A 26,725-nucleotide genomic window follows, 5' to 3' on the forward strand; every position below is an offset into this window, starting at 1 on the left:
ATGGATGAAACTAATGGCAGCTCAGCTTCCAAGTCTGCCATGCCACTAGCAGGAAGTGGGGCTTAGCTAGTGGCATAAAGGGGCAATCCTTCTGAGTGGATGTGCACCCATTATACACAGGCTCAGGCTTTCAAAAATGCAAATGGTCACTAATTTGCATAGTTGTATGGCTAATTTGCATACTCCCACAGGATTGCCCCTGTCAACAGAGGCTTCTGTCATCATAAAAATGTGCCATGTAGATGTTGGTCTGCCAGAGAAAAGGCCCTTTTTCGGTAGCCCCTTAACTCTGATTTTTTCCAGGAATAAGGGGCTGCTGACAAAGGGGTTTTCATTGACAGAACCATATCTACACAATGCGTTTTCTGATGACAGCCTCCTCTGCTGGTAGGGCGATCCTGTGGGGGTATGCAAATTAATTATGCAACTATGCAAATGAGTGGACATTTGCATATTCCAAAGCCCTCCTTTGCATCACACTGCTGGCAGCACAGCTCCGTGTAGACATAGCCATGTAATTTAGAGAGTCTAATGCTGGATAAAATCCTGAAAATAAACGCCGCTTGAGAAGTTGCAGTATAATCATCTCACCATTGTGCTTCAGTCTGGTCTGAAAGGACAAACTGAGGGGTGAAGGGTGGCAGAGAAACTTGGCAGAGAGCAGAAAGACCTCAGCTCTGTTCCTAACTATTCCACTGTACTCCTGTGTGAGTCATGGCTGCTCCATTCTCCTGTTTCCCTTCCTGCCCTTTGTTTAGATAGGGCGTGTCTACATAGCAAAGTTGTTTCAGAATAATAGCCACTATTCCAAAATAAGTTTGCAAGCGTCTACCCAGCAAAACTGCTATTTTGAAATAATTCTGAAATGGCAGACAGCTTATTTTGAATTTTTTAAACCTTGTTCTATAAGGAACATTGTCTATTCCAAAATAGATATTCAGAACAGGGGCTGCGTGTACAGGGAATAAGGGCTATTTTGAAATAGACAATATTGCTTCCAGGGGCTCTAATCCGAAATAGGCTCTACTGTTTGTGGACACTCTATTTTGAAACAGTTGAGTGCTATTTCGATATGCATTTGATGTGTAGACATGTTATTTTGAAATAAGCTATTCTGTAATATCTCTTCCAGAACAGTTTATTTTGAAATAACACTGCTGTGTAGACATAACCCCAGTCTCTTTGGGACAATGATGTGAGAAGAGTTTGCACTGTACTTAGCACAAAAGGTTCTGATATTCCATTCAGTTTAGATTATTTTTTATAATCTGATTTGGGGGTTGCCAGTTTGAGCTACTATAATGTGAGTAATACATGACAGTAACTCTGCCTCAGTGTCCATTTTGTTCTTGCCCTCTCTCCAGAGATTGCCAAGATCCCTCTTTCTTTATTATAATTGCTAAGGTGTAATTCAGGGTCTATCATCTTCTTTACCTTAACAATTTCCCTGCTTTTCTAATATACCTGGTATTTGGAGCATGCTTTCCACACATGCAAATGACAAGAGAGACATAAGTCAGAAAAAGAAAAGGAAATCCAAATCCTGTTAAATTGGCCAGTATTTCTATTCCTAACTGTAGATTTAACATAAATAAATAAATAATGTTGGGTTGCAAAGCTTCAAAGCTCACAATGTGATTCCCCACATCAAGCAACCGCTGATCAATCTGAATAGAAATTAACACCAACCTGGAGGATAATTGTGCAGCAGCTCTGTAAATCTTGGCTCCAGAGCACGAGCCCTGAACCACATCTGCCATTGCATTTAGTGTATAGGCCATTACTCTTTACCAGAAAACACCCTGTCTCCTTTTACAACCCAATACTCAGGAGGATGCAGAAATGCTATCAATTTGATAGTTATCTGTTCTATAATTGTTCCATAGCCACCTCCCCAGAGAGAGATTAATTATCTGATTCATTTTTTTGAGCGGAATAGACATTGCAGACTGCAGGTTAGCACACCCATTAAAATGACACACAGGATGGCTGATTCCAAGGATGCATATCATCCCTCTCACCTCTCTCTACCCTCACAGGAGAAAAATATTTGGAAGGGATGTGTAAGGATTGCCTCCTTTTAATCATCAATAGGTTTGTAAAGTAGAGGGACTTTGTCCCCTGATCCAGCTCCCTAAGCATCAAGAAAATTATACAGTAACAGGACTGACTCACAGGGTATTTTCAATTTAGAAAGTCTTAATATTTTAGGAGGGGAGCCAGATTTATTTTACCATCCTCTCCTCTTTTCCCTCCTCTTCCCTCGTCTCTGTCTCTCTCTCTCTATTGGTAGTATATAACCCCAGAAGGCAGGGCATCCAGCTGCTTCCACAACAGAACAATGTTTGGGCAGAGTCCATGTTGACACAAGTGCATTACATCCAGAAGGGTCAGCTGCATCTATTTTTTCTTTCTTTCTTGCAAACGGGGGAATTAACTGTGCCTCTCTGCATCCCTTCTACAGTGCCAAAATTAATGAACATGCCTAATTATCATCATCCATCACTGAAATATCCAGAATGTTGTAGGGTATTAGTATTGTTCCCATTAAAACTAATTACTAACCCCCCTCTCAACACTAATAGAGCTATGCATAGGATGTGCACTGAAAACAGATTAGATAATATCTCCCCTTCCTATCTTCTATTATTTTCAACAAGTAATATTGCATCAGGGAAAGCTGAAAGAGGAGGCTTCAGGCTAAAAAACCCAAGCCTCCTACATAAAGCCATCAGCAGGAATCAAACATGTGATCTCATTATTCTTAGCACAATGGGCTAACAGTTTCCTCAAGAACAACAAGAAGTCCTGTGGCACCTTATAGACTAATATCCGTTAGTCTACAGGGTGCCACAGGACTTCCTGTTGTTTTTGAAGATACAGACTAACTCGGCTACCTCTCTGATACTCGTTTCCTCAAGGTCAGCTCCTTCAGCTGTGAGCGAACAGCAAACTGGGTGAGTGAGTAGGACTAACCATTAGAGGGCAACACAGTCACTTGCAGTAAACCTAGTGCAGGGATGGCCAACTTTTGAGCAATGAAACGGGACTCCTTCAAGTCATGCACCAGGAGTGCTTACCTCTGCTCTGAGCACACACTCCAGTGCTTGGAGGGAGAAGCACATGGTGGCAGTGGTGGCTCCAGTGAGTCCCAGGCATTGAGATAGAGTTGGGGGCGTGGCAAGGGGGAGGAACTGGGAGTGCCTGGCTCTGGGGCAAGGCACTGAGGCATGTATTATACATTTATTTTCATGTATCCTTCAAAATGTACATTTAGATAAATAATATGTATCTCTATAGATGGATACATAAAAATAAATACATAATATGTTGCTCTTTGCACTCTATCTGTAGCTATTTTGTCTCTTAGTCTCTGATTGGCCACCTCTGATCTAGTGCATTACTCCAGGACCACAGAAAAGGAACTGAACCAGGAAATTCATTGTTAATTAAGGGCAAATCTACACTAGGGAACAAAGTCAATTTCACATACACAATTCTATCTATGCCATTAGCGTAGCTAGAATCGATGTATCAGAATCAACTTTCTTCCCTAGTGTGGGCTGAGGCTCAGAAGTCTCATGTTGACATCCCTTATTCCACACGATAGCATGGAGTACAGGGGTCGATGGCCGAGCCCAGAGAGGTCGATTTTGCCATGTCTTAATGAAACACGGCAAAATTGAATTCTGGAATATCGACTGCAGTGCGTTGATCTTCACATAAGTAGAGATTAGCCTAGAGAGAAGAGAAAGGCAGCCTTGTGGCAGCAGAGGTAGGCTCAGGTAATGCTGTTTTTCCTCTTTTTTTCCTTACCTACTGTTGTTAAAAATAAAAACGTAAAACACTTAGGAGCTCACTGTAAGTGCTTTAAGTATAATTAAATCTGACATGCTAGCAATGCCTTTTGCCAGGAGAGCCCACCCTGGAAATTTCCTCTATCTGTAAGTCCAGAACCTCTGCAGCAAACTGGTAAGCCAGAGGGCTTGCACTTCTTGTGTATTGGAATTGTCCAAATATCTATCTTATCTGGAGCAAGGTCATGAGGGAGCTGCCCATGACACCCGAAGCCTTCCGAGTCTCTGCTGAGAATTAGTGAACCTTAGCAGTAAGAACGGATAGGGACACCCTGTGATACTTCAGCTTCTGCAGAACCTCAATTCAGACTCTGCAAGAGAAGCCTAAATACCCAATGGAAATGCCAAAGGAGATGGAGGGAGTAGAATGCTGGCCAGAGAGTTGGTCCACAGCTGACAACCCCTCAGGAACACAGGTTGGAGAGTCCTACCTATCTGAAGCCCTCAACTTTTATCCCTTTGTTACCTTTTTTACTTTTCTTCTGTAGTGTGTGAAGAGGTACCCATGGACCTGCCATGCTCCATCTAACCACAACTCAACAAGACCGCGTAGTCTCAATGGTGTTGAAACTTAAAGGACTATGCTAGCAAGAGCACTTATACCAGTCCAGGTACCAAAGTCCCACCGCATGCCATTTGTCATCCTGTGGTCTGATTTAGGGACAACACACTGGCAAACATACTGGCTTGTTGCAGAGGGAAGAGCTGATGACAGAAGAGGCCAATCTCTTACACAGAGGCCATTACAACAGCCAAAACATAATGCCTAACCAACTCTTCACCAGAAAAAAAAATCCTCTCATCTCACTGCATAGTCTACAACTAGGGTTGGCACGGCTGCTCATAAAAGGGGGTGGTAAACTTCCTTCCAGTATAGAGAGGCATATGGCGATGCTGAGATAGGGAGGAGCAACCCTAGTTCTAGTTTTGGGGAAACTAATTAAAGTTGTCATAAGAGAGCACAAGAAACCTCTTCACAGTTGTGGATGCTCCAAAACCCCTGTTTCTTTTGTAACATACGATAGATCTTTCTGTTGCATTCTACCTTAGAGTACAGCTTGGGTATTTTTGTAAGTGCCTGAGTGATGTAGGAGCACAAGCCCTTTAGAGCTGAAATGGGACATATATTGAGACTCTTAAGGCCTAAATCCACACAAAAAGTTTAGGCTTCTAACTTCTACTGATTTTTGTAAAGATGATTATAGGTTATCTTTTAAAAATTCCGGCATTTGTTACAGACAAAACAGGCTTTGAAAAACATCTCTTTTCAGTGATAATTTGATTACATAAAAGCAGATGGCATTAAAAATGACAACCACTAATTTTTCTAAGCAACTTCTCAGTGTGTTTTGTTTTACATAACTAATCCAGCTGCGTCTTTGAGTTTCTAGGCTGGCATTGCTGCTCCTCAGACTTATGCTTCTTTCCATAGTGCCAGATTCTAACAGCTGTCTGTTTTGCATAGAACATGTTTACACAGTACATTTACTTCCTGTAGCTACAAAGAAAAGTTAATGAATAACCATTCCTACACTTCAATTTTGCAGGGCTGTGGGGAGGACTAATGCATGGGGGGAAAAGTTAATTTTCAGCCTCTCTCTGGCACTTGAAAATGTTTGACTGACGATTAAACCCTTATATAGAAAAGAAAACATGGAAACACAAACTGGTGTTGGCTAGTTCTCCACGCTTTGTTGTAGTGAAACTGTGAGATTCATATACATTGAACTGGAACAGAACACGTACTCAGTGAAGAATATCAGAAGCCATAGATGCCCCGTGATAGGCAAAACATTTGTTGTAGCTGTGGATACTCCCTTAGCGGCTTCCCTCCAGAATAAACACCTGGGGTCTCATCCTGCCAACAGTTATTACCAGGTATAGTTTCATTGACTGAAGTCATGCAGATAATCCTCCAGGCCTGGCAGATTGGAGGTACAAGTTGAACCGCTTTAATCTGGCATCCCTAGGAAGTGACTATTGTTGGACGAATTTATCAAATTACAGATCAATATTGGCTAGCAGCATTACCAACACTTCCACTGCTAACTGGGCTCTAAGAAGACATTTAGGGATAAATTACAACTAAATAAAAACACAGAACACTGAGAGGCACGACTGATGGCTGTACACAAACTTCATGGGACCATGGGAAACTTGGCCACACCCATGATAAGTGCTCATTCAGCTAACTAAAATCATACTGAATTATGGATGTTGCTGATGAGAGACTTCCGGATTAGAGAGGTTCAACTTGTATTTTCATTGCAATCCAGCTGTGTTTGGAAGCCTGCATGCCAAAACTAACTCCATTTGACAACTCCACTCCAATGCATCTGACGAAGTGGGTCTTTGCCCACGAAAGCTGATGCTCTAATGGGCTCTTTTTCCACTGGAATGGTGTTCCACCACCTTTTTTCACACCGCTGCCATTTTTTAAAGTCAGCTGGACAGCTCTGAGACACACGTGGCTCTTTAAGAAACCACTTGCAGCTTCCTGCCTGTGGCATAGGGTGGAGTCAGGCCTTTGCAGCAGTGCAACCATCTCTCCTCCCTGAGTGACAGCCTCCAACCCTGCTGCACAAGGAACATGCTGCCCAGCTGGGGCACCATGAGCAGCCCTAGCCTTGCTCAGATGCTTGGTGGGGCTAGGGTGACGGGGAGTAGGGAAGGGGGGGACTCTATAGGGTGGAAGCTCAGGTGGGCCCAGAACTGGAGGAAGCAGCAGCTGGGGAGGGCCCAGAACTGGGGATGGGTCATGCCCCACACGGGGGGGGGAGGGTGGCTTAGGCTCCACCGGGGGCAGTTTGGTCCCCACGCGGGTGGCAGGGTTGGCTCATGCTCAACATGGAGAGTGGTTGGATCCCACACAGGCCAGCTCGGTCCCTGCTATGGGAGCAGCTCCTGCCCTGCGCAGGCCAGGTTGGGCCCTGCCAGAGGAAGTGGGGGCGGGTGGGTCAGGCCCTGTGCAGGCCAGCTCAGGCCCTACCTGTGGGGTTGGTTTGGAAGCAACACGGGGAGCAGCTCTGGCTCTGCTGGGGGCTGTCTGGCCCCACTGGGGTGCAGTTTAGGCCCCACATGGCGGGGGGGGGTGTTAAGCAGTTGGGGGCTGAGATTCGGGGCGGGGGGCATGGTTTGGGGCTTGAGTTCCACCACCATTTTTTGCTAGAGAAAAAGCACTGTGCTGCAATATATCTGTTAGTCTATAAGGCGCCTCATGACTTCGTGTTATTTTTGTGCCTACCGACTGAGGCTGGGTCTACACTTGCTGAGGAAGATCAAAATGCAATATTGACGCTGAAACTCCTTGGAAGCCGCAAAGATTAAGGAATGCCTGCAGTGGGGACAGGGATATATATCAATGGCTGCAAAAGTCGATATTTGGTACGCAACTCGTGTGCCTAAAATTGCGCAGCAGTCATTGATATTCAAGGTAAGTGTAGACCCAGCCTAACCCAGCTACCCCTCTAATACACCTGATAAATGAACTTCATTTACTCTTGGGATTTCAAAAAAGTGATGTCCCAGATTGTCAAGGTACTGCTCCAAAATGTGGAGCCTGCAAAAGCTGGAATTTGCTTAGAAAGAAAAAAGCATTTTAAATGGAAGAATTTGATGTTTTGTACAAATCTGTAAACGCATTGCATATCAACAAACATGCCAAGTAAACAGCAGTGTTAGTTAAGATGTTCTGCTTGCTTCATTTATCTCAAATACATATTTCTAAAGAAATGAAAGAGTAAATTGTGTAAACTTAAAAAGGCAGAACACACGAGAACCAATCCGCTCTACGGGAAATCTAAATAAAACAAAGCAGAAGCTCAGCTATAGCGTAAATTGACATAGCTCCATTATAACCACTGGGACCTATGTCATCTTACCACAACCAAGGAGCTGTGCCATCATCTGTTTTGCAGTCTATAAAAAAAAAAAAAAAAAAGGACAAAAACCATATACAGGATAAGTTAAAACAAAAATATTTCCTTGTACAGAGGAGAGGTCTCAATGCTTCTGAAAAAAAGTTTGAATCACAGCATAAAGAATTTGCTTTGTACAGCTGCAAATTCACACTACCAACTTTTTAAGTGAAATCTTAATGCTACCCTCCGTCCTGGCTTTCAAAGATCATACAACGAACACTTCTTAACAGGGTGTCATATAGGATAGCACATTTCACATCTGAGTAGCAGGTTGAAAACTCATTACCCCTAGCAACAAGGCTGAGATGCAAGAACAAAATTTTCACATCAAATGCATTTAAAAACACCCTAACATTTTCTTCAAACAAAGATGTATCTAACTTCCGAGAAAAAAGGATTAGTTATGTTCATGATATAATTCTGACAAATGAAGTACAGAAAGGACTCCTTTCTTTTTGCAATGTCATCAACATAAAGTGCAGTTTTTTGATCACACCCCAAGTTAGCTTGAACTGAAAAGCTAGTAACTGAGCCAATAGAGCTCATTCCTGGCAGTGTATTTTGCTTTTGTCCGACGATCTTAACTTTTGGCAAATTTCATAAATTCTGAGCGCGTGGCTGTGAGCCTGATGCAACTACCAAATTATTATTTCTGATGCATCTTTTGGCAAATCTTAAGGCTGCTTAGAAATGTTTCTAAGTTGAAAGAAAAACAAAATTTCCTCACAAGTGACAATCGCAACACAGGATATTAGCATTAATATCTACTAGATAATAACAAAGGCTGAGAGAGAATCGAGCTTTTTTACGACTGTTCACAGGGAGCAGTTGAGAGAGGCCTTAGGACACAATATTATTTCAGTTAACAAATGCTGCCTCCAACTGTTTGCAGTAGTGAACTGCAGATTCCTTTAAATTTCAATCAGAGGATAAATATTGAATAGATCTGGCAGAATTACATGCTGCTAGCAAGGTACTCGTGAAATATATATTTGCAAAACAAAATAGCAGTCCCAACACCAAAGGATTTACAATCCAAGTGATTAAACTTTGTCAGTCACTTAGTCTTATGTGGTCACATGATAGTTTCTGTCCCTCCTCCTCTCTCTCCCAAGAGTGGAGGATAACAAGTTAACAAATAGTGAATAATGAACAGCAAGTGCTGTAGGGACTGGATTTTTGTTATCTGTGTGGTCAGTGCCTAGTACACTGATCCGATTGGGAAACTTTACCGTAAGAGTTGCAAAAAAAGATATATAACATTTATATGAACAAACAGTATGTAAACTTGATTCAAAAACTGAATTCTTCCTATTACTGAAGTAAAATTGATAAGCATTCAATTTGAATCAAGGAACAGAAACTGTAACGTGACCAAATAAAGATAAGACAAAGCATAGAACTTGGACTGTAAATCCTTTTGGATTAGGACTACTGTAATGGTAACAAAATAAGTTTTTTCAGTATTTGACCCTCTAAGTGTTAACCTTCTATTCACATGGAAAAACTAAAACACTAACGTTGCAACTTGCAGCCACATTTGTATTGGGAATTGTTCAGATTTAATATACAGTATTTCATTATCTGAAACTACTCCTACTTGTGGTGGTGGTGATGTGGGAGAGCATCTTGCTTTACCTTGAAGGCAGGGGTCTGGGATGATCTCAGATTTCTCTTTCATTTTCAAGATGGAATTTTCAAAAGCACGTGAAGAACTGACTTTCTGAGGTGCTCCTGAACATCTCACTGTTACAAGCTTCTATTACCTCAAAGCCCAGTACAATAACTCCAGAGAAGGTGACGACAGGATGGGAGCTGCGTAAGTAGTTATGACAAAGAGCCCATGACCACGTTCTTCTTCAAAGCCCACATGGCCTGAGGGACAGGCACCTGACCTTAAGGAAAACAAGACATTTTCTGTTTGCCCCATGTTCTCATTCTGATGCTCTATCTACACCATGACATAAATTCAATTTTCTTAAATTCAATTTTATAACGCTGGGTTTTATAAATTCGAATGACTAGCCTCACCTCCCCACTAACTTGAATTAGTGCTGCCTCACTGAATCGCCAAACATTGACTGTTGCAGCAGTGCATTGTGGGAACCTATCCCGCAGCATTCTGGGTTTTTTCGCTGGTGCAATATGGGGAAAAAATTGTCCTGCAAGTGGTTGTGGGTATGTGATGTCATCATCCCACACTGCATTGCCTCCATTCTCTTCCCATGGAAAGTAAATGGCCATTTTTTCAGAAGGAAAGTAAAAGCAGGGAATCCCAAGTGAAAGAAAATCAAATAGCTTGGCATCAGAAGGTGACAATCATGTAAACTGGGTGCTTGTCTGCTTTTCCCCGATTGGAAGAACATCTCTGCATTATTATTATTCCCTTTAGGTATGACTTTTGCCTGATCAACCCACTAGCGTGTCAGGTAGGGAACCATCATTCCCCTGTGCCAGAATGACTCTGTGCACCGGGATCACCCTGGTGACTGCATCTTGTCAACTGGTTCCTCAGCTACTTTCTCTCCTTCAAAGCACAGTAAGTATGGTATGACACATCTTGCAAACAATAACGGAAACAGCTCAGTAAATTGAAAACAAAAAGTGCTTTCTTGAAATGGAGCCAAATTTCCAGAGCTTGCTTTGGTGCAATGGATCACACTATAGGTTGGGAGTGGGAGCTGAGGAATAAGTTGACATGGTCCTTCAGGAGACAGGTCTCTTCGGGGGACTCTCTCTGGCCCGGGTGCCCTGAATATCAGTGAGTGTGGGGGCTGGCCACCTCTCATATGATCAGGTGTGGGGGTGTAGTTGACAGATGAGTGGAGATGGTGCCTTCAGTGGATAGGTCCCTTGGGGTGCTTTCTCCAGTGGTGAGGTGTAGTTGAGTGACTGGTTGAGAGTGTTCCCTCACTGGCTTTCTGCCAGCCCCCCAATGCATGCTGCCCCACTGAACACAGCAAAAACAGGTAGCCCCCAAGTCTTTGCCATGGAAACTTCCCATGGTGGCAGCCAGGTCCCAAAAAACTTCTCTGCTTTTGGAGCCTTCACCATGTGCAAGGCAGGGCATGGTGCTGTCTGGCAGCATGGTCTGCATTGCATCGCAGGCTCATGCTTTTATTGGGTCGGAGGCTAGCCACATGATGTAGTTGGGCAGGGGACAGACCCCGACTGCATGGCACAACAGGAGTCGGGGGGAGGGACTGCCCATGTACAAATGTGAACCGCTGAAAAGAAGTCCCTTGGCCTCTCATACAAGCTGACACCCACAGCCTAGCTGCCACATGGTGTGGTGGGGTGGGGGCTGCCGCCAATGCTGGAAAAAAAAAATCTCGACCACTCCTATATACTGTGCAGGGAAGAAGCCACCACCCCGTGATGGGTCTATTTTTAAATGTGTAGAAGCCATCACTGTGCTGATAATAAAGAAATGAATTCAAAATGGGCCCAAGATTCCCACTTCCATTTCCCAGGCTTCCTAGTGCTGAATTCAAATTCACAGGCTTCCTGTTACCTACTTCCTGCACCCCTGGAGAGAAGCAGAGATGCAAGTGGCCACCATGGACAACCCCGGGGCATTGTAGAATATACACGGGACACCTCTGGTGGCCAATAAAGTTGATGTAAATAATTGCCATTTCCACACCAGCATTAATCCAACCATTTAAATTCAAACTTGGCACTACACCCACTTGCTTTGTGAATGTAATAATATCAGCCTTAGCCCTCCCTAAAATTGACCAAATCATGCACAGAGCGAAGACAGTGACATTGTAAAATAGAGCTAACTGCCTTAAAAAAAAAAATCGACTTTATGATGTAGCATAGCCATAAGGCTTGCAAAATCAATGAAAAACCATCATGAACCACGTACGTAGCCATGAGCCCGAGGCTCAGGGGTAGGTGAATGCCTGATTTAGGACAAACTGTATTTTCCAAGTCAGACAAGAATATGTCTGAGGAGTTCCTTGTAGATGCTCCAGAGACTGGAAGAATGGTGTAACTGACCACATTCCGTACTGCGAAGTGGTATGCATGCACTCCAAGGGCCAAAGTTCTCTCAGTCAAGCTATGCAATGTGTAAGTACAACTAGTGTGCATGATTGTGTACGGGGGGCCAGTGTTGTTCTATGACACAGATTTCTCCAGCTTCTCTCCCTGTAAGCTGAACTGGGATAAGAACAAGAGTTCCCTCGCAACTGGGTGCTTGGGTGGCTGCCCAGATGATTAGCAGAGTACCCAGAGCCACCCACAGTGGACAGCATGCGTTTCTACTGGCGAGGCACATCTGCACATGCCTGGGTACACATAAAAAAAAATCATCATGGAAAAAATTAGAGGGAACATTGATGAGAACCTAAATATCTTCTGGTCAGATACGGCCTGTAGCGAGCCATAACTTCTAGCCCATAGATTCAGGTCTGCAATAGGTTCATGTGTGAGCAAATGCCAGACATAACTTTAGCCCACAGGAGGGAGGGAAAATCAGACACCAAAGTTTGCCCATGTCTGTGTTAGTACTAGCAAACAAAGATTTCAGAAAATGCTATTAACTTAACATGTTGTAATTTTCTTTGTTGTTATGGAATTTTTTAAAGACATGAGAAATAATGGGTCATATGTGGATGCAGAAATGGCCGAACATTAGATCTATGACCCTAGAATGTTTTTTTTTTTAATTTTATACTTTGACATTGTTGCCCAATACATTTATTTTACTTGTTTTCCTTTGGGTCATTTTCAGGTACTGTGTAAAAATATTTTGCTTTTTTTCTTTTCTAAAAAAAATAAAATGAAAAATAAATAAATCTTTACCTCACAAAGTAACAGAAAGCACACATAATACAATTAAATAATAGATACATTTCAAATAATTCCGAGGTGAGAGCTCAGTCTCGTTGTGCACTTGACAAATGTTCCACTTTCAGGAAGTGCAATTATCCAACCCCAATCATCAACACAGTCATTAAGTAAATGCCCAATTCTGCTTGCAAAGGCATTTTGACGGAAGCTGCAGTCAAAGAGAGGAGAAGAACTATTTTAAGAGTTTTGGCCACTTTATGTTGTGAGGCTTTAAAAAAAAATAGTTTTCATATGTAACAGAAACCAAGCTTTTTCAGGACAACTTCAATTTTGTCGCTAACTGTGTTAATGTTAGCTTTCTTTCATTGAAAGTCCTAATTTTAATCAGAGCTTTATGTGTAAGTTCCAAGGATTCATCCCATTTGTTCTTTTCTGGACTTGTGTATGTCACCAAATTCTCGGTATACTGCAAGACTGATTTTAGAAACCTACAAGAAACGCAAAGGGAAAAATAATTCTTTTAAAAAGACTTTCTAAAGATAAGACAAACCAGACCATGATGATGCCCAAATTGGGGCTGCTATTTTTTCCTGATTTCCAGGTTGCCCAACCCTCACTTTTTTTTTTTGCCTAATGCAAAGGTGGGCAGAAAGAAAAAGACACTGACACAAAATATTCAGAATTGAGGTTCATAATTGTGCACAATAAAAGCAATGTCATGCGAACATAGAAATATAAGCAACAAGTTCTCTTCTATAGTTTTCTCCTTTTGGCAGATAAATACTTTACAATCCCTGTGATCTCCAATAAAGTGTAGAACAGATGAAGCTGACTACATGCTAAATCAAGAATTTATTATGCATTATTAATTTTGTACTGGGTGAGATTATCCTGCTATTTATGCCAATGGGAAGTCTAAAAAAAACCTGAGACTTAATAGCCAAAACACAAGGGCAATGGTTACACTACAGCAGTCTGTCTATAGAAGCCACTGCCAGAAGAGATTTCCTGACAAAACTTCTGTTGACAAAGTGCAGCCACACACAAAAGCTAATTGGGAGAGTGCTCTGCTCTGTCAACAGAGCGGCCAGACTGCCTGGCTGCTCTCTCAACAAAACAGGCACTCAGAAGCACAGCAGACAGGGTTGCCCATTGTTCTGGATGCCCTGTTTGTCAAGGAAAGCCCCCCCCCAGAGCATCCACACAGCTTCTTTGTTGACAAAATCAGTCAACAGCAGCCTTAAGCCTCACAGCTGAGAGGCAGAACGCTGACAGTGAAAGTGCTGAGTTTTGTCAGCAAACTGTCAGGAAAACGCATTTTGTGTGTGGACATTCCATTGGTTTTGTCAGCAAAACTCGCTAGTGTAACCATAGCCATGTTGTAAACAAAGGCATTGCTGTTAGTAAGCGTCTCATCAGTTTCCAAATTGTTACTGCAATGGTAACAGAGAGGGAGCCGTGCTAGTCTATATACTATCAAAACAAAAAATCAGTCAAGTAGCACTTTAAAGACAAACAAAATAATTTATTAGGTGAGCTTTCATGGGGCAGACCCACTTCTTCAGACGATAGCCAGACCAGAACAGACTCTATATTATTATTAATAATTAATTAATTAATTAAATATTCAATATGTTACCGCAATGGTTGGGGAAAAAAGTGCGACTCCCTGATGTAGTTCATTCTGTTAAACTGCAATTTCAATTAGGATACATAATGTAGACCTAAAGTTTTCAAAAGGAGGTTGGAAAAAGTCTAAATTATTCACTTATTTTAATAAAACAAGTAACAAGTACTATATACTCACTTTAGATACCTCTGATAATCATACGGGTTCTTCTCACAAACAGTATGGATATTGATTAGTTCCAGTGCAATCAACATTAAAATCAGCCGCAACACAGGAGACAGAAATTTAATGCTACAAATGAACAGAATTTTTTTTTTTAACTACAAAATTCTTATTGTGATTTCCTGTTCCACCCTGAAATGGGTATGGGGATTGAAAATTTGGAGATGAAGTTCACGTTAAATAAATCCAGATATGTTAAGGAACAGAAAGAAACAGTAAAGGCACACAGAAACAAGAACATTAACTTTTGTCCTGTAGTGACTACTATGAAATAAGCATATATATCCATGACTAAGATATTTAACCATCTGTAACACAAATAACATTAAAATTACTTCTTATTTATTTAAATTTCTAGCTTCTCTGACTGTGCTCATATTTTTAGAATGTCATCCCAGACCCCAAGCAACACTGCTGGTTAGCAGTTACATAAATGGAATCTTAGCCATTACTCTTCACCTGGGCCAGCATCCTAATCAATAAGATGAGGAGTATGTCTTGTGATAGGGCCACAGCAGACAGCCCCTTCAGAGGGAGAGAAAGGCAGCCCAAACAGGCAGAAGAACCTGCTGACTACAAGCAGGGCAATTAGAGACAGCTAGATGGGAGCTGGCTCAGCCAAAATTGGGGCCAGTGGACTTCATTATTGGCTTACTAAGAAGCCTTTAAAAACCCTTCACAATTGGAAGGGCAGGGAGAGAGAGCAGAAGAGAAGGTTGGAAGAGAAACAGAGCAAGAAGAGCAGAAGCCTAAGAGGTAGGCAGACCAGCCCCAGCTCAGGAACAGTGGAGGAGGGAGTCCCAGGAGGAGGGTCTGGGCTCCTACCACAGAAGACACTTTGCAAACCCTAGCCCCTCTGGGAAAGGGATGACAGAAACTGAACGAGTCTGTGGTCTAGGTAAAAGAGGTCTTGTTACAGTCTATACTTACTGGAAGATTGACCCAGTCAGGGTTGATTGTCCAGGGTTCATTTTAGCATGCTTACTGGGGATGCACTAAATTGAATCATCAGGGTTTGACGGTTGACCTTAGTACTCCTCATTCTTGTGAGGAGTAAGGGAGATCAATGGGAAAGTTTCTCCCATAGACCTCCTCTGTATGGATGGCCTGATAAATTGATCTGAGATACACTGATTCCAGATATGCACTGTAGTATCTGGAATTGCATATCTAAGATCAACTTTCCAGTTTACTGTAGATCTGCCTGAAGAGAGACGCAGTGATAACCTCTGTAATTCAGTTTTAAGAGATCACAAGTTTTACTTCCCTTTCCCCCTTCTTTATTTTAATGCTTAGTTTCATCCAACTGAACAAAGGAAAAGAATAAAAACATCATTGAAACATTTGATTTGGATCCTAATAATTCCTGGTTAGACAACAGAAAAATGTTAAAAATATCAAAAATAAAATTTTCCAATTTGAATTTGCTTGCCACTGATCTACTGCTGTATAATGGAAATTATGTCGGATCCTTACCTCTAAGTAGACAAATAACATATAACCTAGTTAGCAGCATTTTATAAACAGAATATAGTAAAGTATTCATGCAAAATAAAGGAAAAGAAGGGTTCACTTTCTTGTTATAACTCTCTTAAAAGTACCCCTTCATCTCCAAAAGGAAAAAAGCTTAACCAACCTGTTTAACATTCGCAGATAGTTATGCCTCTGGCGAGAACGTAGCATCTTGTTTATCCACTGTTTGTATCTCATTTCACTGCTGGCAATAACTTGATCTGACACCTGATGGCACTGTGTGCTTATCTTACGGAGTATGGCCAATATTTCCAGTACAGAACGTGGGCAGTATAGGGTACAAATGTGCATACTACAAAGTTCAGCCAGTAGCCTGTAAAACAGGAAACATTTTTTATTGTTTCAGTTTTCATTAGCAGGATTTAGAAACTGACAGATTTCACACTGATTCCAATATAGTCCAAGCTAAAACCATTCTAAACACAAGTCCTGGAAACAGATTCACAGTCTCCGAATGACTCACCAAAACAAGAGTCTAGTCAACATGAGTGCTTTGTATGCTTGCTCAATTTACTGTAAGTAATATCACATCATGAGATGTTTGAGATGTTTCTCATTCCAGAACAGAGCAGTAAAGAAATAATACCACAATATACAAAACTGGACAAAAATATACAGCATACATTAGTGAATCAGGAGGAGTCTATGTTTTAAACCTATCGCTAATTATACTTCAGTTCAAAATAGACCAGTATTGAAAACAGAAACTTCACCAAAACAAAATACCATGAGCTAAATAGTATTAGTACACTAAGAACTAGTCTTAGCATTTCACAAAATACAAACACAGGATGAATCTCTCTAATTCGTAATTCCTCATCCAGCAAACTCCATAATCCAGCATGAGTTTAGCTAGCCGGATAACCACTTATCAAATTTCCTGAATCCAATAAAGTTTGTTTTCAGCCACCAGTCCTGGATCTCAGTGTTCTGTGCTGTTATTTAGCTGTAATTTACCCCTAAATGTCTTCTAAGAGCCCTGTAAGCAGCGGAAGTGTTAGTAACATGCAAGACAATACTAACCTCCTGTTGTCGGACAAATTCTCTCTTATGGCACTGGTCAGGTCCCAAGGGTGCAGGACAAGAGAGGTTCAACGTGTAGTAGAGTTATAGTTTTAATCAATGCCACACTCTATTAGGCTTCATTAAGAAACACTAAAATGCCAACTTATGCTATCATCTTTATGTGTGTTAGTTAACTAATATTAAGTATGCCACAATTCTTGATGGCTACACATCATTTCAAATGGTTGTTTTTTGGGACGAATTTATTAAACAAAGATATTTTGCCATGCCATGTCATCAGAATAAAAAAACCTTAAATAATATTAATGAGCCTCTTACTTTAATGCCTTAAAAGGATTTTAATGTTTATGAAAGTGACAGATTAGCAACAGTGGAAAACAAAGCCTTCTAACTATACATTATGTAACAGAAGGTACATCTTCAACATACCATTCTCATGCAATGAGGCTGCTGAGATGGGAAAACATTTTTGTTTTTAAATATATTCACTCACTGGCTTTGGAGATAGCAAACAAGGATGCATTTCACATTAGCTGTGTTATCGACTGTAATGAATTAGACATCTGTTCTTTACATATCAAAATAAGTCCATCAATTCATATTAACAAGATGGCTGAAGGACCAACTGTACATTGCTAGTTTAAATCCAACCCAAAGTGCTCAAGAAAGATTCTTCAAAAACCCTGATGTGGGATTTTTAAAAATTTGAACTGAGATAAGTTTGAAAACTAAAACTGAACTGACATAATGTGAGATATAGTTAGACCTCCAGACTTCCTAGAACCAACATATATCACAATGCTAAGACTAAAATCTATAGTGAAGTGTTATAGAACTCCATAAAGCAGACTGAAGGTATTTTAATCAAGTTATTGTCATAAAGTTCTGGTGGATATGTAGCTATTTTGCTACCCTGCTTCTGAAATATAATCATGTTTGTTTCTTCAAGTTATACTCCAAAGGAAAGACATTACTGTGACAGCATTTTGAACCTCTCCCCTTCATTCTAGGGACAGTTCTCTGTTGACTCTTAGACTTTTACACCGAGGAAACTACAATACCACAGAGTTACATGTGATGGTTCCATCAACAATGCTGCTCTACAAATAAGGGATGGAATACTTGTACAGTGAGCTGTCATGACTGTCCCACCTTTCTATTTCCAGGTGAAAAATGTTTTCAGGCATGGACTCCAGGGTGTGGTAACAAACTTACTTCTCAGTTAGAAGATCATTCACTAGATCATCTAAAATGTAGCAATTCTGAGGCAAATGGTGTTGCAATTGAGAGAGGATTTCTGTAATCACAGACATACAAGGACTAGTTTCTGCACTTCTTTCCTGCCTTAAAAACAAGGATAAAAGTTACTTAGAATCTTTCATAAAAATAAAGTAGTATGTACAATGTATGATTCACTTGAAGTAAAAATTACTTTGTTATATAAATTTTGGCCATATAGCCAGTACTAACCAGTAATCCTTTGACTTCTTTTCCCTCCAGTTAATAAGCAAATATTTGTGTCCTTCACCTCAAAAGCATCTTCCTTTCCATCTCACCAGCCTCCCTAAACAACCCATTTCCTTATTTTCTTCTTCAAGTTCCTGCCACATGCTAAGTACTTCAATTATGTACAGGCAGACTTCATATCTTTCATCTCCTCAGGTTTCCTATCTTCTGTCCCGTCTGTATGTCCCAAACTGCCTCACTGAAATCACTAATGGCCACCTCCTTGTCAAGCTTCAGAATTTCTCACTCTTATCCTACTTAATCTCTCTATCTAGATTTTTAAAAGGTCTCCCACCACTGTAGTATCCAAGCTTCTTCTGCTAGATGAGATTTTTTGTCGTCTTCACAGCTGATTACCTCCCCTTCTCTTCATCCCTACTCCTCCGAGCTTCTCTACTTTGCAACCAGGTCCATCAATCTCTCTCTTATGGATGGCTCCTCCTCTCCTGTGTTGGCATCCTTCAGGCTTCTGTTGCTTTCTTTACTTGCTTTATTAACCTAGCTATATGATTGTTTGTATCATTTCAGCTCTCTCTGTGCCTTCAAGGTCCTGTTCTCCATTCCTGCATTGCTTCCAACAGTTTGTGAGATGCCTCCTCAAGCCTCCCATAATCATCTCAAACACTGTCCTTTCAGAAGAAAGCTGCTCTTTATTCCTTTTCTCTACTGCCTTTCTTGCTATCCTTAACTTCATTAACTTTATTATTTCCAAAGCTCAAACTTACATTTTACTCTTCTCTATCTCCTCCCCTTATATCCACTTACTTAAATCCTGTCACCACTTTAAACATTACCAAAATCCATCTTTCCTCACTTTGTCTATCATCAAAATGGTTGGTCTTCTCTTACTCAAAATTGCTATAACTTTCTCTCGCGTCATCATATCTCACCTTCACTAAAGGCACTCTCTCCAAAAAGCCACAGCTAAAGTTATTATCCAAAAACTTTTTCACCAGGGCTTTGACTCATATTACCTTCCCCTATTTCTAACATGGCTTCAGTTGTACAGTAGGCTAAGTGATTTATGTAAGTTCAGTTATAAACATCAGCATCTTTATTCACAAAATACTTTATGAATAAACACCATTACTATCTCTTCTACAGAAGCAAAGGTACTTTATTACTCTTTAAGGCTGTCTCTATACTTGCAATTGCTCAGCAAAACTTCTGTTGTTCATGACTACTTATTCATGGGAGGCGAACTAACAGTTTTGCATGGCAAATGCACGTATGAATGCTGTTTTGTTGGCAGCAGTGTTCTCTGGCTGACAAAATGAAACACTCATTGAAGGTGGAAATATTTGGTCATCAAAACTGCCAACAAATTGCATTCACACAAGCCGACTTTTATCAACAAGCCTGGGTTAACGCAGCCTTGTTGCTAAAAGCTGCACAGTGTAGACATATCTTTGGATATGATGTTGCCCATCTTTGGAGGGTAATAATGAAGACTCTGAGAAGGAGGCTAAAATTCAGAACAAGTTACTACAGAAAAGCAGGAATGTCTTATAAGGATAACTGAATGAAAAAATTACCTCTCAGACCTTGAAACTCATCAATAAACAAACTTCCACACAAGATGCCAAATTGTGGGACTTTAATAAAACAAGACAAAATATCTATAATACCTGCTTCTACTCCACACAAGAGAGAAAAGACAATATACTATGTAAACTACTTCATACCGCAGGATACTACAACAGCAACAACCTCAACTCACTGGAGACTATTGTGAACCTTTCCACCTACAGACTTAGCCCAGCAGAAGACTCTGTCTTATCCCAGGGACTGACTTTCTGCCCCAGAACTTCATACAACTTTTTGGTGACCTTGACGACTTTTTTCACCCTTTCCGTCTGAAGGAATACTTCCAACACACCAATGAACATTAAGCTGACCTCCTAGATCTCCCCTACCAACACCAAAAGAAGAAGAATTCTATGTGGACTTCCCCCCTCAACGGTCGTTGTGAAAGTCTGGATTTCTATATGTAATGCTTCCGCAACCATGCACAGGCTGACATTGTACACAACACCAAGTGCCTCAATCTCAGCTGTATTGAACGCAATGCTGTCCAGAATCTCAAAAATAACTCTAACATTATAATCAAGCCAACTGACAAAGGGGGTGCTGTAGTAAGTCAGTGAGTAAGTCAGATTACGAACCGCAGGTGGCAAGACAACTCTCCAACACCATATCTTACAGATCTCCTTCCTCTGATCCTACTGAAGAATACAAAAAAAAAAAACAAACCCACAAAACAAACAAACCTACACCAACTTCCTGCCTCTACTTGAGACCAAATTCACACAGACACGCCTTCAGAACCCCAGCCAGGGTTATTCTGTTTGCTTCCTGAAATCTATAAACCTGGTAACCCCAGATGCCCTATCATTTCAGGTTTTGGCACTCTTACTATCCAGCAAAGCAGACTCCTTCCTCAAACTCTATGCTACCAGCAGTCCTAGCTATCTTCCGGATACCACTGACTTCCTGAGGAAGTCATGGACTATCCGAAATCTTGCTGAAAATACCATCCTCACCACCATAAATGTAGAAGCTCTTTACACCAATATTCCACAGAAAGATGGACTACAAGTGATTAGGAACACTATCCCAGATGTTATCACGACAAATCTGATAGCTGAGCTTTGTAACTTAGTTCTCACCCACAACTATTTCTGATTTGGGGACAATTTATACCACTAGATCAGCAGCACTGCTATTGGCACTTGCATAATCCCACAGTATGCTAACATTTTTATGGCTGACTTAGAATGATGTCTTCTCAGCTACCATCCCCTATCATCCTTCCTTTACTTATGCTACATCACTGACATCTTTATCATTCGGAGCCATGATAAAGAGACTTGAAAAATTTCACAGGGATTTTGACGACCCACCATCAGTCTCAGCCGTAACCATTCCACATGAGAGGTCCATTTCCTGGACCCCACAGTCCAAATCACCAATAGTCAAATCAATACCACTCTCTACCAGAAACCCACTGATTCCTACTATTACCTACATGCCTCCAGCTTCCATTGAGGACACATCACATGATCCATGGTGTATAGTCAAGCCTTAGATACAACTGCATCTGCTTCAGTCCTACTGACAGAAGCCAAAAACTTCAAGATCTCTACCACGCATTTGTAAAACTTAACTACCCACCAGGAGAAGTAAAAAGACGGATTGATAGGGCCACATGAATACCCAGAAACAAGCTACTTTTAGATAGGCCTAAGAAGGTTAATAACAGAACACCATTTGTCATCACCTATAGCCCTCACCTCAAACCCCTCTAGTGCATTATTGACAATCTACAACCTATACTGAAACATGATGCTGCACTCTCCCAGGCCCAGGGTGACAGACTGGTTCTTTCCTACAGACAGGCGCCTAACCTCAGAAAAATTCTTACTAGCAACCACATGGCCACCTCACAGAAATACTAATCCTGGAACATTTCCTTGCAACAAACCTCATTGCCAACTCTGCCCACATATTTACACTGGCGACACCATTACTGGACCTACCACATCAGTTACACAAACAGGGGCTCATACTCCTGCACTTCCACCAATGTGACATATGTCATCATGTGCCAGCAATGCCCCTCTGCTATGTATATTTGAAACACTGCACAATCCCTTTGCCAAACAATGAATGGACACAAATCAGAAATTAGGAATCCGAATACATATAAACCTGTCAGTGAGCATTTCAATCCAGCAGGTGACAGCACCCAAAAAAGCTTAGTCTGCATTCTAAAACAGAGACTTTAACACCAGATTACAAAGGAAGACAACTGAATTGGAGTTCATTCTCAAGTCTGATACTTTTCACCTCAAACTCAAAGATATCAATTACCTTACACATTACAAGGGCAGCTTCCCCACCTCTGATATTCATAGTGATCCCAGGCAGCCCACTTAGTAGCCACTATTTTTCTTCCCCCTCATTTTGGTCCTATCTGAATTATCAGTTTTAATTTCATTTTTTCCTATCTTTCCATTAAATTCTCTTCGTCTCAGTTATCATTTATCAGGATTTTCCACATCTGAAGAAGTGGGTCTGTCCCATGAAATCTCATCACCTAATAAATTACACTATTAGTCTTTAAAGTGCTACAGGACTGCTTTTTTGTTTTGTAGAATGAAACAAAATCATACACACTTAACTAAGCACACTGAATTACTAAATAGTCTCCCGTGAATTGTGAAAGCATCCTTAGTGGGAAAACAGCAAATGTTTGTAGTTTGGAATGTTTTGGAAGGGCTAGCATAGGCACATCTCAAGGTGTTTACCATCTCAAATTAATTGGTAACTTGAAGTTAAAAACCTCTAGAAAAGCTAGCCCACTTCTCCATGGCATGTGGGATATTGTAGTAAATGTATTATTTAATTTTAAAGTTGAACTAAATAGAAACACCTAGTTTTAGTTTACATGAAACTGCTACAGAATTCCAGGCTGCTGTACCATACGGTTGTAACAGATAGGAGCCCTGCTGCAGCTTTTAGCTCCCATTTGCTATGGAGTACACAGGGCCTTATAAGTATGGTTTCAAGGTAGGATTTCTTTAAATGGCTCTGACATACCCTGTAATTTCCTGAACTTGCTCTTCAAGCACCGAAGGAAGGTTAGACCATGAACTAATGCTCTTTATACATTCCAGCACCTAGGAAATCAGAATACACCTTAATAAAAGCCAAACTTCAATACAAGATATAATACACAGAAGATACCTTGCAACCATGACACATTTTATCATTTTTTAAATATTTCTATTACTGAATCTAATAAGGAATTAATTCAATAGTAACAATTGAAGGCACATGTATCCAAGATAAAAAAGGTGGAAAGTCTAAAATAAAAAGTTCATGCCACAATATAAAACTTAAATTGCAGGATTTTTTTTTCTTCCATCATCTAATATCAAAGTACTATCACAACTGTACTTCATATCCTCACTTATTTAAAGTTATATATGATGGCACTGTCTAAGACAGAGCCAATTCAATAAAAAGAGAGAAAGACTATCAAGCAGTTCAGTGATTCTCAAACTGTGATCTGCAGATTACTCCCAGAGTGCTGTGCTCAGAGGCACACTGCTGGATGCTTCTGGGGCTATGTGTGTCCCATCTCCTCCTGTGCTCTTCCCACCTCCTACCCCATGGAGCTGCCAGGCTGCTCCATCTAAAAACACTACCATTAAGCACAACCATTTACAAAATTTTGTAAATCACAATTAAGTTTTTTTAAATCATTTGACAGCCCTAATACCTAGCAACATCTCTCAGTAGGCCTAGATTAGGCTACAACATCTATGGTTTCCAAAGGCTTTTTGACCAACCATAACAAAATCTCTAGGCAGAGGCAGCTATCTCCCTCTCTTTGTCAGATGTCTCTTTAACGTATAATCAATCACCAAGAAATCATAACTGGTAATACTCAAGGTAGTGGGCACTAAACACAAAAGGATGGAACAAAATTGCAAAGAGATCTGAAGAGACTGAACAGTGCCCCCAATACACCAACAAGAGAAGTACACTTAACAAGAAATCTTAATAAACGGAGATCTCTAGAAGTCACAGGCCAGGTCTACATTGGGGGCAAAGTCGAACTAAGATGTATGAAACGTTTTTACTCGCTGCCATTATCTACATACCTGTTTTCTAAGTCGGGCAACTGGATGAAAGCGAGAACAGTAGCAACTTGCACAGCTGATCAGTGGTTTAATAACTGTATGCTCCTAATTTACAAAAATAAAAGTGATAAAACATGTACTCATTTTAAAAACTAGATTCTGATCCTGTAAAGCTCTGTGAAGATTTATGCAGGGGCTCCATTTTAGACTGGGCCAGTCTCATTGACTTAAAGGGACTGATTATATATGTCCAATTAAATGTGTCAAAGTGAAGAGTAAAAGACACTAATTAGCATATTACATGTTGAACTTTTCTTCTTTGCTATCTTTGTCAATAAAACTTTCTGGACAAAAGAGCTTTACTCTACACAGGAATAGGATATGTTGAGCATTGAAGATACAGTAAAATGAGTTATAGCTAATAAAAGGAGGTTTAGCCAAGCAGAGCTTGCATAAATATACTGAAATTAGGGAGAATTATCCCAAATATCAAAAGGAAATTGGGAGGCCCATGCTCATTGACCATTAACATTGAAATACATGTGTTGGTAAATAATATAACTGGGCATGACCTGATATAGTGCCTGGACAAAACCACATTTCCGTTAGTGCACAGAGTTCTTATTCATAGTTTTATTTTCTCAAGGAGTAGAGATCTTATCTCCATAAATGATTCAGCCACACTTTAGGTACAGTAAAACCTCTATTTATGTGATTCTGACATGAGCTTTACTTGGCTCCCAGCTCCCCTCTGCTTGTGGGAGGCAGGAAATTTTCTGGCTCCTGCAAGGAGGGGAGCCTTGAGCCAGGCTGCTGCCTGGTTCCCAGCTCCCTGCCAGTCCTGGGAGCCAAGAAACTGACCAGCGCAGCAGGGCTGGTCAGTTCCCCAGCTTCCCCGACTTGCACAAAATTCAACTTACATGTGCTTGCCCAGGAACGCAAGCTACGTGTGAGTAAGGGGTTTACTACACTTCAATGGAAGATACTGACAAACAGGAGGGAGTTCATAGTTGAGCTATCACGGAGATAAATAGCAAAGTCAAGAGGACAAAATGATAGTCTTAAACTGTCCATATACCGTTTTAATTGAAAAATTAACAGTGAAAATGCAGTTGGAAGAAATAGATACTAACATGGAGGTGTGAAAAGAAAAGAACAGGTTAGAACTGGGAAGGATAATACTGGGGACAGTTTTTATGTTTCATTTTAGTATTACAGTACAAGAGAGGCAATACCAGGAAAATATTTTAAAGCTTAGTGTAGAACCTATTGCCGCAGGGGTGCTGAAGGTTAAAAAAATTAAAGGGGTAGCTTACAAATGGCTTTAAAATTATATTTGGTACCCAAACAATTACACACTGTTCCGCTTGCATAACACCAGCCCTTACCTTAAATGCTGTGAATTCCTCCCCTTCTGAAAATTTGCATAGAAGTGTAACTGAAAATGCAAGTATCTGATTGGCTATTGCTCTTGGAAACTCATTTAAATTGACCTCTCCATGGCTTAAGTGATCTCTTACACGAGGACCTTCTTGATGGTTCAAGAAATCCCAAAGAAATTCCTGTGGAATTATAAGTGAAGAAAACAAAAATATACAGCACAATTCCACAGACACTGTAATAAGCATGTAATTATTGGGGAACAAAAGGGTTAGCTCCCTAGAAATGGAGCACTTAGAGGGGCAAGAGGAACACCTCTTCAGCCCCACTTCTATTAAAAAAAATGCAACTGCCACCTTCAGAAAGGCCTAAGGAGAGATTAAAAACAAAACAAAGAATCACACTCCTTACCCAAAACTCAACAAGAATAGCTGAAAATGACTAAATTTAAGTAAAGATTCCTGCATCTCCACTTTACAGCTCTGGCAGACTAGAATCGAGGGTCAAAATCAACAAAGTAGTCTGGGTGGCAATATGATGAACAATAGTTAAAAAGGAAGAAAGTTAAGATGTGAATAATAAATAGCCACCTTCCAATAAAAAAAAGCAAAACAAAAAAAAAAAAACCACTTCAAATTGCAGTTTGAGTTTATTGATGATCAGTAATAAGGCCAACTCCCATCAAAAACTGATGTTCTTAAGTCGGGTTTCAATTCCTTTTCAAAATTCTGCCCTGTTTTAGCTAATCTTCTATTTATATAACAAGTAGTACTGTGCATCTTTCATACTGAAACAGGATCAGGGCACTGGACTGTAAATTACTGGACACATGATTTTCTTGTGTCTGAAGTATCTATTGTACTTATAGGCTATCAATTACAAATGTACTCCTAAATAAAAAGTACTTGATACACTTACCATTGCCGGCTCTCCAAGAATGAGAGGAAGCTGATTAATCTCTTTATCATTCAGATGTTTTGTTAGCATCTAGGAAAGAAACAAAACATTTGAAATTGAAGACAACAATGTTGAACAAATCCAAAGTTATAAAGCTAAACTAAAAATACTGATTACAGTTGTTTAAGTTAAACCATCACTAAGCCTCCAGAAACCAAGTTAACTATTTTATTTAGCAGTGATGGACAATACGGCTGTGTCTACACTTACCAAACACTTCGAAATAGCCATGCTAATGGC

At 40.6% G+C, this 26,725-nt stretch overlaps 1 protein-coding gene across 7 annotated transcripts in view; it reads right to left on the reverse strand.

Moving 5' to 3' along the window:
- The window catches only part of ERMARD (ER membrane associated RNA degradation), a 103,254-nt gene that overhangs the window by 55,416 nt on the left and 21,113 nt on the right, over positions 1 to 26,725 (reverse strand). Inside the window, exons 11-20 of one of the 7 annotated variants that reach the window (XR_012644988.1) lie at positions 26,447 to 26,515; positions 25,537 to 25,710; positions 24,170 to 24,253; positions 23,100 to 23,179; positions 18,207 to 18,335; positions 16,069 to 16,278; positions 14,388 to 14,501; positions 12,641 to 12,788; positions 9,544 to 9,672; positions 7,739 to 7,775 (exon numbers count right to left, since the gene is read on the reverse strand). Coding sequence is in view for 5 of the 7 variants with exons in the window: in XM_074990221.1 (XP_074846322.1) it covers positions 12,894 to 13,068; positions 14,388 to 14,501; positions 16,069 to 16,278; positions 18,207 to 18,335; positions 23,100 to 23,179; positions 24,170 to 24,253; positions 25,537 to 25,710; positions 26,447 to 26,515 (1,035 nt within the window). In the remaining 2 variants the exon portion in view is untranslated. Of the gene's footprint in view, positions 1 to 7,738; positions 7,776 to 9,543; positions 9,673 to 12,443; positions 13,069 to 14,387; positions 14,502 to 16,068; positions 16,279 to 18,206; positions 18,336 to 23,099; positions 23,180 to 24,169; positions 24,254 to 25,536; positions 25,711 to 26,446; positions 26,516 to 26,725 lie in introns of those variants that run through there. The other 6 variants (XR_012644987.1, XM_074990222.1, XM_074990221.1 and 3 more) reach the window with 6 other exon arrangements.

This window comes from Carettochelys insculpta, chromosome 3, assembly GCF_033958435.1.
Source record: "Carettochelys insculpta isolate YL-2023 chromosome 3, ASM3395843v1, whole genome shotgun sequence".
Taxonomy (NCBI): Eukaryota; Metazoa; Chordata; order Testudines; family Carettochelyidae; genus Carettochelys; species Carettochelys insculpta.